At 40.7% G+C, this 15,817-nt stretch overlaps 2 protein-coding genes across 8 annotated transcripts in view; one reads left to right on the forward strand and one right to left on the reverse strand.

Annotated features, from left to right (window-relative positions):
• Window positions 1–15,817, forward strand: part of MCPH1 (microcephalin 1) — a 273,858-nt gene that overhangs the window by 127,509 nt on the left and 130,532 nt on the right. For 5 of the 6 annotated variants that reach the window (XM_045451845.1, XM_045451854.1, XM_045451863.1 and 2 more), the window contains one exon: window positions 3,060–3,137. In XM_045451845.1, the coding sequence (XP_045307801.1) occupies window positions 3,060–3,137 (78 nt within the window). Of the gene's footprint in view, window positions 1–3,059; window positions 3,138–10,472; window positions 10,739–15,817 lie in introns of those variants that run through there. The other variant, XM_045451870.1, reaches the window with a different exon arrangement.
• ANGPT2 (angiopoietin 2) overlaps window positions 3,207–15,817 on the reverse strand; it is a 60,937-nt gene continuing 48,326 nt past the window's right edge. For both annotated transcript variants that reach the window (XM_045451904.1, XM_045451898.1), the window contains exons 6-9: window positions 14,943–15,044; window positions 14,212–14,378; window positions 10,019–10,149; window positions 3,207–6,226 (exon numbers count right to left, since the gene is read on the reverse strand). In XM_045451904.1, coding sequence (XP_045307860.1) covers window positions 6,066–6,226; window positions 10,019–10,149; window positions 14,212–14,378; window positions 14,943–15,044 — 561 coding nt within the window. In that variant the 3' untranslated portion in view covers window positions 3,207–6,065. The remainder of the gene's footprint in view (window positions 6,227–10,018; window positions 10,150–14,211; window positions 14,379–14,942; window positions 15,045–15,817) is intronic.

Below are 15,817 nucleotides of genomic sequence, written 5' to 3' on the forward strand. Positions count from 1 at the left end.
GGAATGATCTGCATGGTCACACCTTCATTGTGGAAAGTTGTCTCATCAGTAGCTATGAATCTAATAATAAAGCAAGAAAGCACCTCCCATTTAAATTCACCAACAGGGTTCAAGTTTTATGAATGACAGTTCTAAAATGTAAAAATATTAGATTCATTTGCAGTGGATGTGGAAATAAGTCAGCCCTTGTTTTAAGGGCTTTTAAGCATGGGATTTGATCCTCTGTGTTTATGCAACCCAATTTCTTACTTTAGTTTTGCTTCTCAATTATTTTTATCCTATCTCATATATGATGAGAAATAATGTTGGGTTCACCTTTTAGTTCACTTACAGCCTTAACTGTGACATTGCAAAGTAGATTTTCCCAATATTGGACCTTCTACTAAGGTAAAGATAAGTTTGGCTAATGAAAGAACTGAAACAAAAAGCTTGCACTGTACTTCTGATTTAATGATTTCATTGCAATCAAATTAGTGTTTTCTGCTATCTCTGTTCAATATTAATTCCTGGGATGCCTACATAAATTAAATTTATTAATTCACTTACCAAAATTCTGTAAATGCCTTCTGGTTTTGTTTTCATGTCATTTAGAAAGGGACAAACTCAGAACATAAATTTTCTTTTATGAGGTTAAATTCAATTAACATTTTAATGTGGACTACATCTGAACTCAAATGCCACATGCATTTTTAAGACTGGTTCCTTGGATTCTCTCTCACTGGTACCTTTTCAGTATACTAATTCTTTCACATTGCGTCATGTCTGAAATGAACCTGATCTTGAAACTTTTTTAATGTTTATTTATTTTTGGAGAAAGAGAGCGAGAGTGAGAGAACAAGCAGGGGAGGGGCAGAGAGAGAGGGAGACGTAGAATCTGAAGCAGGCTTCAGGCTCTGACTGTAAGTGCAGAGCCCAAAGTGGGGCTCAGACCCATGAATTGTGGGATCATGACCTGAGCTGAGGTCAGATGCCTAACCAACTGAACCACCCAGGCGCCCCTGATCTTGAAACTTTTTACATGTTATTTCCTGGGCTAATCTCAGATGTGTAGGGAAGGACACACATGTCAGTGTATCTCTATAAATGATGCCATACACTGACTGATGAAAGTAAGGTAAACACTGTGTTAATTCAATGTTCTAGCCAGCTCTAAAGAGCCAGGTAGAAACATGATTTCAGAGTACCATTTTTCTCATATCTTCTGAAGACACACACACACACACACACACACACACACACACACACACACATTTATGTTGGTTAGCCAACAGAAATCAAGGGAAAACAAAGACTTAACTGACATAATGCTGGTGTATACACAGATCCAAGTGTATGTGGAGCAGAGTCTCTGAGAACACAACCCATTACTTGCTCTCTCTAATGAAGACACATTTCCCCGCGTTATACTCCATTCCCATCCTGTTATCTGGGGCCCAACACCGTCAGTGCTCTTTCTCTTGCCTCTTATGATTGTGTCCGGCTTCTCCCAGCCAGCAGTCCTTCCGCCATGTGCAAATGCCCCTGCATGCACACAGATGGAAGCAGGGTCCAACTCTATTTTCTTACCACTTCTTCCAAAGCACCCTTTAGCCAAAAAAAAGAACCCGCTTTAATCCTGCCATGGCACGTGAAATTTCTCTCCGTGCTGGAATGTCCTCTCCCTTCCCACTGTGTCTCTCTTTGCCTGATGAAGACCCCGTTTAAAATGTCACCTCATCCGTGGACCCTTCCTTGATTCTCCTAGACTGAGTTAGTTTGCCTCCTTCTATAGGTTCCCACAGAACTGTTTTGAGAAACCACCATTTGTGGTTTGCCTTCATGCCTCCTGCCAGAGAGTGAACTCCTCTGGGACAGGATTTGTGTTTTCGGGACCTAGCATGGGTTCTAATTCACAGTAGGCTCTCAGTCAGTTGTTCCCAGATGAATGGATAGTGAGCTGAAGAAAGGAGTTGTTACGTAAATAAATGTGTCTGTTTAAAGTAAGATCCAGCCCAGTGTTCAGAATTATCATTCAGGTTCTGTATCTTGTTATTGTCTTTATTCCACTAGCATGCTCACTTTTTCTTGGAAATGAAATATTGCTGACTCACGTTGGAAAAGTACTAGCTTTATTTTATGAAAAGAAAATATTTAAGACCGATATCCCGTAGATGGGTCTGAACCTTAGAAACTAACAAACAGGAAGACTCCCTCCTCATCCCCAGTAATTTGGCAAAAAGAACTTAAGCTTTATGTAGCAACTCTAGTAAAAAGAGTGAATTCACTGAATGTAAGAAATGAAAATTGCAGATAAAAAATAAACGTGGGATATGTAATTCAGTTTGATTATTTTTGTTAGAAAATTCTATTGGTTCATAGAAATAGTAACAGATTTTCAGGGAATTGGTTCATCAAGTAAAGAAGACTACAGAATCTTGAACATTACTGAATTAAAAACAAAAACATTGTTTTGATCATTTAAAATATGTGGGTTCAAATAACAATAATAAATATTAATAATAATGAAAACTTGTTTATGAGACATTTTATCCTTCCAGAGTCTGGGAAGGATTTTCAAGTGCTTTAGGAGAACTTCTGAAAATACTCATCCATGTTAGAAACAAAGTCACATGCCAAGAGGGGTCGCTTTTTGTATTTAAGCTTCTGACCTATCTTTTCCTAATAAATGTTTTTTTTAAAATTAATATTATCCTGGAATATTTACTGAGGATTTCCTATAATGACTCCTTAAATTGGAAACTTGGAATTCCTAAAAAAGTAATTCATATGTTTGTTATTGGGGTAATGTTTAGTATTTGGCCTCTGTAGGATAATAACCGAGATTTCTAATCATGGTGAGACTTTTTTCTTAAACAAGCATTTATTATTCATAAGATCGATGCAACATGGAGATTCTGATGGCACTTTGGTGTTTAAGACACATCTGGTTCAGATCTATGGAACGCACATTCACTGCTGGGCTTTTTGTTTTGTTTTGGCTACATCTTCAAAGTGGTTTATTGTCCACCAAGACCCTAATGAATCTACAATAAATGTTGTGCTTATTGTGTCACTTGTAGGTACTGTGGTCTTTGGAGCTGGGTCATTGGATTTCCGAGGAGCCGTTTGAACTTTCTAACTACTTCCCCGCAGCTCCTGTAAGTCATATGTTATTTTATTATGGTGAATACAATTTGGTATTCTCAGGAAATTATTATTTGCATAAATACAGACTCAGATGTTTATTAAATTGAGATCAATTATGCTCACAATTAAAAACACATTTTCATAGAACGTAACACTTTTTTAATCTATTTATTTGTGAGAACAAATGTGGGAATGTGAGAATATTCTGCAAAAAATTGTGAGGAATGAAATCTCAAAGAATTTTAATTATAAAAGTCCTCAGAATTGAGAAAAATAAAATGAAAAAGGACTAGGTTCTTGAGAAGGTGGTATGATATATCGTTTACTGCTTTAAAAAGTAATGCTGTTACTGCTCATAGAGATAGAACTGATAGGTATAAAAGTTGTGACCAGCTAGCAACATGATACAGTCCTTTTGTTTCTGATGCTTTTCCTAAACACAACTTCAACTTCACTGAATTTTAAATTATAAGTATTGCAAATGCTTAATGGAGATTCTAATTTTTTAAAAGATTAAGTGATAATTAAGTAGGTAATTTCACTTTTAATTGGAAGCAGGATCGTGTAGATGTTGGCTTTCATTTGCAAAAAAGTTAACTGGTTTGTGACAGAGTTTAATCTTTTGGAAGATTAACACCTGAAAGATGAACGGTGATTTTAATATGTGACTGGGGCTGGCATTGTTCATTGTTTGAGTATGCCTAGGACTCTCGTATAATAGGAGGTTGGACTCTGCCTTCTCATCATTGTAGTTTTCTAGGCTGTTGGGTTGCTTTTGTTTTCATTTTTAAGGTCATTGTTTTGATATCCTCAACTTTATAAATATTTTCTTAAGGAGAGAAGAAATTCCTCTCAGCAAGACTCTGTTTGAAATACCGTGTAAGGAACTGAAGTGTAAAGACACAAATCCCCCCTACTCTTTGTTGTAAGAGAGTATATGTAACTCTGAACAACACAGTGAGCCTTGTCTTTGAAATGCATTTTACCTGCCTGCATGGGCACGTGATATAAATTAAGTACGTGGTTGCCAATTTTTCCTGTAATGTCATTCTCCACCTCAGTGTCTGCCATGTGGTCCTCGAGATAATCACAGAAACTTAGGGTTTCTTTTGAAGTGGAGCTATCATCTTATTAACAGATATTTTTTTTAACTTGATACAAAGCTGTGATATCTCTGTTGAACTTAAAAAGCCTACTTAAATGTAATAAGACAAACTGTTCAAAGATGGGGAGGTTCTTCACTCAGTGTATGTGTGGGAAATAGTGTAAAGTGTAAAGTGTATAAAGTACAGCGAGACAGTGGAAAAAGTGACATGCTGGACTCTTCTGGAGTCCATAAATTGACTCAAAACATGTAGCATGTGTTTTAAAATGTAGTTGGGGTGGGGGCATATGGGGTAAAATAAATTACATAAGAAAAATGGAATAAAGGAAAAAACAGAATGGTAGAACAGTGTATGGTGAAGAAAGACATGAGGTAAATGCTGGTTTCGAATTTGGCTCTAAGCTTCCTAGCAGCAGCTGACTCCGAGGCAAATATGTGAGAAGTTGCTTCCAAATTATAAAGCATTCCACGATGTACATTAGTGTTAATTGGACTATGAAAACTTCAAACGGAGTTAAAACTCGAGGGGTTTAAAGTTTTGCAGCCCTTAAATCCGTGCTCTCAAAATTTTCTGTAAAGATCTGAATCTACTCTAAATGTCAGATTTTTGTTTTGCACTCCAAAACAGTTACTTTTTTTTAAGTTTGCTGGTCGACATTAAAAAAAAAAAATGTTACTAATGCAAATTATTTTTACTAATAAAATGTTACTAGTGCAAATATCTTGAGGGGTGAAACTAGCTTGAGAAGTATAGCCTCGTAAGTGCTTTAAATAGAAAGGTTTTCTCAACCACACACTAAATTGTAGCCTACCTCTCTAAAATACATCTGACTGGAAGAGAAAAAAAAAAAGACCTCTGTAATAGAGTACCGAGGAAAGTATAGTAAAATCTGTTTGTCAGGGAATTAAATGCATAATCTTCATCATTAAAAAAATCAAATTTTTCCTTGTTGTGAGGCACAGTCAGTTGTTTCAGAATCAAATTACAAAGTTGAAAATATTATCATAAATGTTCAATGTAGTTATCTAATAAGTTATATTTAATTACTAAAAATACCTTCATATTTAACAGCCAGAAAGAAAAAAAAATAGTACAATCTTCATATAAACTGAAAGGACACGCATTTCTATTAATTTCAGAGATCTGGGAGGTTTCATCTTTAAAACTTGAAATATATATCTGAACATTAACTTAAAAGTGTGCTGTCCACACATATGTAAATATGCTGTTTTCAAAATGAAAGTTTAAAGCACCTAAGAGGAGCAAACAATGCGTTAGCTGTTTTTCCTTGTCCAAATAAGCTGCAAATAAGCACTTCCCAGAATGTCCCTGAATATATAATATATTTTAATGGCTTAGAGAATTTTTTTCTTTCTTTTAATTATGGTAGTGATGCTGAACTCGGGACATATGGATATTTATACAATCTATAAACAGTACTTAGAAGGACGCAGTTCCAAGGTTATCTGTACTGCGTAGCGTGAGAGTTCTGTTTTCCAGTTATTTACGGATGAACTCGACACAACATTCTTGGTTGTGACAACAGCGTCTGTGAATTGTCAGTCCTAAATTCGCAGGCCTCACTCTATCTTCCCATAGGCGTTCCAACAGGTCACCGTAACCAGGGTTGTGCTCAGGGTTCACGAGTGATGCGGGTCTAAGCGAGGAGGTGCGAGGGACTCGGGGCCGGAGCCCGTGGACCCCTGTGCACCGAGCGTGTGCTGTCCGTCTCGAGATGGTAGAGGAGACAGCATGCGGATGAGTCTTTGAGAGCTCCGGGATTAAGTCTTTGAAAATCGCACAGCCCGTCCCTCCTCAGACTCGTGCGGGCATTTAGAAACCTGCGGGTCGGATCATCATGGTCGTGGCCTTGAGCGAGTAGCCTGAGCCTTTCCAGTAGTACCACTTAATGCCACTGAACTTATTTGTGTTCTGCCTCTGCGGGTAGTACATTCCGTTCAAGTTGGAGGGACCGCACGCATCAAACCACCAGCCTGTGGAAGTAAGACGCACAAGGAATTAGGACTGAGGCAACCCTACCCGTATCTCACCACTAGAAACGCCCCACTAATCCACCAGTGATGCTCCGTGTGTTTGGAGTAGACACACGCAGGGATGCTTGAGCATAGACAGAGCCGCAGTGACAGATGCGGGTGTGACGTGCCTGCGTCACCAAGGTGAAGTTCCAGTTCCATATGGCAGATGTTTTCACGGGCTCGTGCTGTGTGGAAAGGCCAGTTCCCCGTAGGCATGAATGGTGAGTGGTCCCCGGTCCTGATTTGGTGAGTACCCCAGCACAGTGGAAAGTGTGGATGAGTCACAAAACTCAAGAATTGTTCGAAGGCTCTGCTGGCTTCTGTTCCAGTTCCAGAAACTTAGTGGGCCAGGCTGATTCAGGCTCCCCTCCCCCTCCCGTGCTTTTTTTCTTTTTTAAATAACTCCCAAGTTTTAAGCGCTCAGGAGAGCTAGATACGAAGGAAATCGTTAAGCCCCACAGACAGAAAGGAAATTTAAAGCTATCGTGGTGTGCTAAGGTGAGGGGGGACTGTCTGGCACAGCAGCGGCGGTGGGGGGGTGGGTCCACATCTACTCCTGAATGGCTACCCTTAAGGGTTTTTGTGTTTTTTTTTTTTTTTAATTTAAAGGAAAGTTTTTAAATTAAGTTTATTTTGAGAGAGACAATGACAGCATGAGTTGGGGAAGGACAGAGAGAGGGAGAGAGAATCCCCAACAGGTTCTGCACTGACAGTGCAGAGCCCGATGTGGGGCTGGAACTCTCAAAACCACGAGATCATGACCTGAGCTGAAACCAAGAGTCAGGCGCTTGACTGACTGAGCCACCCAGGCGCCCCTAACCTTAGGGTTTTAAAGCTCTTAGCTAGACACAGGAGTGTGAGAGAGCTCTGGTTTTCAAGGAGAAGGAATAGCTTAGATCTACATACATTAATCTAAAGCAGTCCTAGAAACATTGTGTGGAAGTCCACAGACAGTATGGTGCCATTTATGTTAGATTTTAGAATAACGGAAAAAACACCTATTATTGATGTCTGCATTCCTAGCAAACTAAATAATGGAAATGAACCTGAGTTCATTGGTTACCCCAAGGGGCAGGTATTTGTTGGGCGCCGTTAGTTATATCTGTGAAGTTCTGTTTCTTTAGGTAAAAAATATTTTGATATAATGATTCTATTATCATATTTGCACATCAGGCTGTGATGATCAGTTATTTCATCCAGTTGCCTGAATTCTTTCCTGATGGTGACAGCTCATGGGTCAAGCTGATTCAGATTAATGGCGATTTGATAAGACATTTGTGCGTGTGCTATTCAGAATCCTTCACAAATATTTAGGAATGTTGCAGATTTATAGATCTGTCTGTTCTAGAGCCTCCTGGCTGACTTAACTATAAAATTTGCTGTCCGTGCAAAACTCCAGCTGATTGTTAGGCTGGTTTACCCGGGGCCCAGACTGTGAGTTGGAACCTGACCTCCTCACAGTCAGGACCACTGCACTTTCTCTCTTGGGCTGTGTTTCTTCTCCCCGTTCTCTTTCCTACTCCCACTCTCAGCCCTAAATCTTGATTTGAGTAAATAAATATATTGTTTCCTTGGTTATTAATGCACTTCTCTGACTCTCTTGAGTAGCTCATGACATACGGGTGGTCTGAAAGCTGCCTCTCTCTCGAGTGGACAGCTGGGTTCAGTGTGGGAATGACAGATGGGAAAAAAAGATTCAGTAGATTTGGTCCCCCGAACCTACCCCTTTCCCCCTTTTTGTTGGCTTCAAAAAGGACAATGATGGTAGGATGAGGGAGACAGGCAGCTTTAAATACTCAATACAGTAGCTTTCTCTTGCTGAAATAATTATGGCTAATAGGGAAGACCTGTACTGCCAGTATATATTATGTTTGTACGTAGAAATATATTATCTAAAAGACTGAATTTTTAATGGATCCTCATTCTTTCAGTATTGTTTAAAAGATGTGTAAATTGCTGAGTTTCAAATTATTTTCAGAAGTAAATCCTTTCTTTTGACTGTAAATGATTCTTAACTGAAGTGCAAACACATGATAAGCTTAGATCTTGTTTGTGTAGTACCTTATATTTATAAAATCCATTGACCACAGTGCTTACCTTTGTCTTTCCTGGGTGAGTAAAGAATGGATTTTTTGGTAATATAACTTATGGTCTCTATACATTAAACCCTGCCAACTTCCTGTTTTCCTTCACATTCAGTTTGTACTGTTGGCAGAATTTATGTTGCTGGTTTAAATATTTCAATATTTCTTCAAGGCGCCTGGGTGGGTTAGTCGCTTAAGCATCCGACTTCGGCTCAGGTCCTGATCCCATGACTCGTGGATTCAAGCCCCACGTCAGGCTCTTGTGCTGACAGCTCGTGACCTGGAGCCTACCTACTTTAGATTCTGTGTGTGCCTCTCTCTCTGCCTCTCCCCCACTCATTCTCACTCATTCTCTCTCTCTCCCTCCCCCCTCCCTCCCTCTCCCTCTCTCACTCTCTCTCTCTCAGAAATAAATAAACATTACAAAAAAATTTAAATCTCTCAGTATTTTTAAGAACTAACATGTCAAACGTTCATCTTGTCTTGGTCATAACTGGTTCGTTCATTCAATTTTTAAACTTTTAGAGATCGGAAGAGTGCATCTTCTAGCAGTTGGTTTCTTGTCATTGAACTCTTATGTTTCTGACTACTTATCTGGGTGTGGTTTCCATTTAAAAAAAGTTTTTTTTAAGTTTATTTATTTTGGGAGAGAGACAGAGAGAGAGAGAGAGAGAGAGAGAGAGAGAGAGAGACAGAGCCAGCAGGGGAGGGACAGAGAAAGAGGGGGGAAAAAGAATCCCAAGCAGGCTCTGCACTATCAGCATAGACATAGAGCCATATGTGGGGCTTGAACCCATGAAATTTTTTTTGAAGCCGTCTAATGAGAAAGGTAGCCAGCAAGAAGAGCATGAGAATACACACCTTAATGTAAAATGGACAATCATTCATTGTAATTTGGTGCACAAAAAAAAAAGGTTGATTAGTTTCTTTGTGTTTGTAAGTATGCTGTATATTAATGAAATCTTAAAAAAAAAAAAAAAAGATAACCGAAAATTCCATGTTTGACCAATGAATTATTAATAGGAGACATTTCTATGTTAATGAATCTTTGTCACTGTTTTGCTTGCTGTTTTGAATTTTTAACCTTTAAGTTTTTATTTATTTTTGAGAGAGAGAGAAGGGGGAGGTGCAGAAAGAGGTGGAGAGGAAGAGAGAGAGAGAGAGAGAGAGAGAGAGAGAGAATCCCAAGCAGGCTCTGCACTGTCAGCACAAGAGCCTGATGTGGGGCTTGAACTCCTGAACCATGAGATCATGACCTGAACTGAAACCAAGAGCCAAACCCTTCACCGACTGAGCCACCCCGAATTTTTATCCTTTTTAATAAAGCAATATGAAATTGAACCATGGCTCTGACATCTGCTACTCAACGAGCACAAACTCAAGAGAGCTTGCTGAGTATCAGATGTCCCCTCTCAGTGCCAGAGTGAGGTCCCGAAGAGACACTCCGTTGGCCTGCTGACAGTTTTCGCGCAACATCACATTCTTGCTTAAGACTCAACAGTCTGCAAAAGTGAAAAACAAATCTCCCTACATCTAGCAAGTTAAGTCTGTTTATGAAATGTGGCCATTGTCGCCAATCACAGGTTGAAGTCCAAATAGCCAGCCTCTCACTCTTATGAAATTCTTCCTTGCCAAAACAAATAGGAAGAGAGAAAAGCCATCCCACCTCCTGTGAGCATTTGTGAACATTTGCAAATACATTTGTCGTTGTCTGCATCCTTTGTGCTAAAATCATTTCCTGGTTGGCTGATGCTGCTTATTTTGCCGGCTGTCCCTGTAAGTCCTTGAAGGTGAATCCTGCAAGCATGCAAAGGAAAAAAAAAAAAAAAAAAAAAAAAAAAGAAAAGAAAAGAACATAATTGGCTTGGGCTGTTGATTTACCGTAGTGGAAAATTTTTTATAATGAAGAATTCCATTCTGCAGAAATGGGTTCTGTACTGGTTAGTGTGCAAATGCATACTCTGGACAAAATATTTTTGCGCTGGTATAAACAGGAACCAACTTATCATCAAATCCTTAGGCAGTGAGGAATGTTTTCATGAAACCTTCAGCTCATATCACTTGCACAAGCATCAACAGGGGCTTCAGGGCCCTTTCATTTATTTTCCTGCTGCTTTCAGATAAACAGAAGAGGGGGAAATACAACGTGAAAAGGTCCTCTTTCCACGTCTCCAGGCATCATCCATACAGAAATGAGAGCCCCGAGATGAACAGACAATTTCAAGCGTCGTTATTTTCAGTGGGGTGGTGGGGGTGGGAAGGGCAGTGGGCAAGGAAGGATCACTGAATCTGGAGTAGAAATCTACAGCGCTGTGTAGAAAATACATCCTTATGGCTGCTTCGCCTCATTTCCATATAATATTGTAATAAACCTGCTAGATACTGAGAAAGGACTAAGCATAATATTAAGTCAGACACTAGAAAATAGCCCATCCTAGTAGAAGATTGCCCAAACCAGGCTTGCATCAGTGGTCTGTGTGCCAAGGAGGAGACAGAAGGGAAAGACAAAGTATGTGAACACTGCTTCAAGAAAGCCCATTGGCAGGTGGGCACAGTACAGCTCAGAGCAGGGTTTCACGTGCTGTTGTGTGGCTGTGCGGAATGTGACGTGCCTGTGCTGTACGTGGAGTAGGGCCGTGGGGGAGCCTGGGGTATGCAGTCTTCCTGACCGGGGATGCTACAAAACAAAACCCCTTCGATGTCTTGAGGGAGAACCGTATTTTAAGTCTCCAAAGTGATGCTCATCTTTTGCTAACCACTACCTTGAAAGGAATGTAATTTCCAAGAATTCATGTTGGAACAGAGGGTAGAAAAGAAAGGGAAGGCTCACCAGGGACTGTCTCTAACCAGCCCGTGCCAGGCACATGGAATGCATGCACCAGCCCCGAGAGACAGGCATTTCCCCTGTTTTTACATACATAATTGTTGGAGCACCTGGGTGGTTCAGTAGGTTAAGCGACTGACTTCCGCTCAGGTTGTAGTCTCACGGTTTGTGAGGTGAGCCGCTCACCTCGGGCTCTCAGCTGTCAGCACGGAGCTGCTTTGGATCCTCTCTCTCCCTGGTCCTCCCCCGCTCACTCTCTCTCCCTCCCAAAATAAATCAACATTAAAAAAATTTACGTATAAAATTGTTGAGGCTCAGAGATAGGAGCATGGTGGAGCTAGAATCTGCACTAGACGCATCAAAATCCTCTGTTATGCTTCGGCCCTGATAGAACCTTACCAGGGATGTTAGTTTATTGAGGAATAGTTCTGAAAAGATGGGGGCATGGAGCACGCTAAGCAGAGTTCCATAAAATGTTGGTTCTAAGTCACTTGTGTGTTAATGACTTAGATTTAAAATCGTTTTTCGTATTGCAGCCCTAGAACCCCCCCACCTCCCAAGGCATTGGCTGAATTTCTGAATTTCAGTGCTATCCTCGTGTTTCAAAAATGACCCCGGCCCCTAACGCAGCCTCTGATTACCTGCTGCGAAGCGTTCATGTATGTCGTACTCATTTGTGGGTTTCTGAAACACTTTAATTTCTTTGCAGGCCCTTCTCATTAATCATAGATAGGGTTGAGATAAACCATTATGCTTGCCCTTACTCCTTTCCAGTCTCTTATCTCCTTTGAACAACATTGGTTCTTACGGGACTCATGAAATTTCGCCAAAAGTGAGCAGAATCCGTGAGAATACTGTTTTTTATTTGTCTTTGTGAGGAAGGTTGCTATCATATTAGATCCTTCTGTTGTATGGGCCCTTGCTTTATAGTTGCTTTCTTTTAAATTTTGGTTATTAAGAATGACTACGTTGTTAAAACTGCTTTAAATTGGTATCGTTGATTTTATAGAACAGTGGAGTGAAAAAAACAAAGAAAACAAAACAGTGCCAGCATTTGATAATGACATCTCACTGTATGGAGCTGCCAGAATGTTTGTGAAAAGTGACCAGTCTTTAACATTTAATATACAAATCGTTTTTAGCTTCAGTAACAAAAAATATTCTATTGATGCATTTTGCCCTTCCTTAGAACATTTATTTTTCGGTTTACCAACCTTTGGAGAACACTTCTTGAGGGGGAAAAAAAAAAAAAAAAAACACCTCTGTGGCTGTAGTACGACCAAGTGAATTAAACTGAGCTTTAAGTGAACGTGTGCTCTTTTAAATGGCATATCCAAAAATTGATCACATTTCTAAAGGAAATATCTGTTAAGAACCATCTCAGTTTAAAATATCTTTATAATGTCAGCATACAAGGGTAATGACCCATTTTGTAAAATCTCCTTATATAAACAGTCTAATCCTTAATTTTTTGTGGTTCTTTCTTTTTTTTTCTTTCTTTCTTTCTTTTTTTTTTTTTTTTTTAATTCCTCTGTTGTAGATTCCTAACTGTTGCCAGTTGAGAAAATATTTAGCTTGGACGTAAAACAATGACCAACCACTCGTGTCTAAAAATTCATTGACGTTTTGATCTCTTTGGAGTCGACTTAGAGCTGCAGTGAGGCCCAAACACCTATCTTTTCATCCATCTGAGTCATTGCTCTTCCAGGAGAGCCCTGATCTGTCTCTAAGGAGACTTGCTGGGCCCTGTTTCACTGACTTTCTAAAAGTCATGTCAGTGCTAGCCATACGTTAGCTGCGTTCAGAGTTTTCAGAATTTTGACCCCTGCTTCTAAAGCAGCACCTACTGGACATTATGTGGTCCTCGGGTAGTTGTTGAGGCAAGCTGCTCAGCCTATATTTATTTCTCTGCTGTTCACTGTGACCCTCCCCTGGGAAGCCAGCTCCAGGACTTTGAGATCGTGTTTATTTTCCAAGCTGTTTAGATCTCAGATTTCCTATTGGGCAGAGGGTCTGAGTTGGGTGTCAGTGAGATTCAGTTGGGACTGTAGATCACTGTTTTCCGTGGCGTTCCCATCGAACTTTATTTCTGACCTCAGTGTATGTATTTTCGTGACGTGTGCTTACGCCTTTCAGAGCCCTTCAGGGCTGTGTCGGTGACTGGACAGTTCTGCTGTGCCTCCTGAGGCCAATTCCCGCGGTGCCACCTGGCACGCGACCTCCCCATTCTCTGTCTGGCCTTGCACGTGCGTTTCTAGGTACCTCCTTCCCTGACGGCATACGCGCCTTCCCGGTACCTGCCCTAATAGCAGCTCTCCAGGCAGTGGTCTCTCGGTGCCTTCGCTGTTCTCCGCTTGCACTCTCACGGCGTTTGAGAGCCAGAAACTACATTCTGAGTCAAGGATGCCCGTGCTTTTCTTGGAACATTCTAGATTAGTGCCGCCAAATGCGTGGGGCAAGGCAAATACTAAGGGAGTGCTGTGAATCAACTGTTGTTTCTCTAGCAGAGAGTAAAGGAGTTTGCATGACTAAGCCTCCCACCTCATTCTGCCACTTTTTAAACTTGGTAACTCATCCTGACTTGGGGATGGAACGTTACAATCGAGGGCGTTCAAGCTGCAGAAAGATAGATTGAACTGTTCAAACCTTTTCAGAAGAAAACAACATAGTCCTAGGTGTACATGTGTCATGATCTTGGCATGGCATTTTGTGATACAGACGCAACATCCACATAGTCTACAAATATTTGTTGAACAATGCCTGTCAGCTGCCAGGCAGGGTTCATCTACTCCTTGAGGATACGCAGCAAATACAACAAAACAAATGAAGCGTCCCTCATATTGTTAAAACCTAAGTTGGAATTTTAAAACTAGAGATAGTTACGGAAAGGCAGCATAGAACTCTAAGAAATGAGAGTTTTTTCCATTAAGGTATCCTCTGAGTACTTCAGATCCTGCTTAATGCAGTCGGGCTCTCCCTTCCTGGAATAGTCGCACAGCAAATCCATTAATGTCTTTCAGTTACATATAACTCACCTGTAATTGAATTCTTCACTTGAGAGGGAGAAATGTTCATACAGTGAATACGCTTCATTCCCTTCCCAGTCTTTAAGGTGTATTTTAAGCACGTAGGGCTGTTGATTGGTCACTTGGAAAACAAACTCATTTCCCAGCCAGTGTTCACCGGAAGGGTTCCCAAATCCCTGTAATCCAAGTTGTAAAATTCAGTCACCTCATTTATTTTTAATTCATGTATTTGAAATCAGTAGCCTATCAGTTTAACCTGGGGTGACTGTCAGATACTCAGCAGAAATTCTTTCCTGTATTCTGAAAATTTGGGGGTCTTCCAGATAAGAAAGTAGATTTTTAAAAGGTCTGCTTTAAGAAACCAAGCTGCTACTGGAAGGAAATTAGTATTAGAGTAATTAGAACTACTTGGGGAATCACCAGGAGAAACATGAGCATAAACCGCTCAGGTTATTGACGTGCAGTTTTGTAAAACAGTTGGGTTACCGAAAAACACCGAGCCTGCCATTAAAAATAAGCCTCTCACTTGCATGCCTTTGTTTTGATCTCTAGTTTATACTACACTGACAGGATCATTCGTTACTGGGGAGACTGAAGCATCAGCTAAAGGGAACCCTTGAATAACAAAAATTGTCAACAGTCATTGGTTAGTTTTGGATTTGTGGTGAAGGTTCTGCAGATCTTGAAAATCAGTTTTCACAAAGAAAATTGTGTTCAGATGGGTTGAAGAGTATTCATACCACTTTATATTCGTTCCAAGTCCTCTGGAAGTCAACACTGCCATCTTCCCGCCGCTGAATGATGGTCCACCCACCTCCAGCCGTCTCCATGTCGCAGTATGCCTGCCAATGGGAAGTGCACAGTCATTGTGTGGGAAACATCAGTGAGTCAGGTCTTCATTGGAACTCACGGAAACAGGACAGATGGAGATACCTATCATGTGACTCGTGCCATGGGGTCAATCTTTGTGGCCTTCCAAGAAGCAGATCATTCTGAATACATTAAATGTTTATTTAGTTTTAAGAGAGAAAGAGAGAGAAAGCGCACAAATGGGGAAGGGGCAGAGAGAGAGGGAGACCGAGGATCCGAAGTGGTGTCAGCACAGAGCCTGACGAAGAGCTCGAACCCACACACCGTGAGCTCATGACCTGAGCTGCAGTCGGACACTCAACCGACTGAGCCACCCAGGTGCCCTGGTTTTAAATACAGTAAAACCTTGGCTTATGAGCATAATTTGTTCCAGAAACATGCTTGTAATGCACAGCACTTGTATATCAAAGCGAATTTCAAGAACCATTGGCTCAGTTGTGATCATGTGACGCTTGGTGTCACATACTCTTTTTGTTTGTTTGTTTGCACTTTTTAAATGTTCATTTTTGACAGAGAGAGACAGAGCACAAATGGCACGGGGTGGTTGTGGGGGGTGGGGGAAGTAGAGAGACAGGGAGACACAGAATCTGAAGCAGGCTCCAGGCTCCAGCTCTCAGTACAGAGGCCCACACAGGGCTCAAACTCCTGAACCATGAGATCATGAATTGAGTCGAAGTTGGAAGCTTAACTGAGCCATCCAGGCACCCCTCACGTACTACTCGTATTGCAAGACATTGCTCCCTTA

Source organism: Leopardus geoffroyi, chromosome B1 (assembly GCF_018350155.1).
Source record: "Leopardus geoffroyi isolate Oge1 chromosome B1, O.geoffroyi_Oge1_pat1.0, whole genome shotgun sequence".
NCBI lineage: Eukaryota > Metazoa > Chordata > Mammalia > Carnivora > Felidae > Leopardus > Leopardus geoffroyi.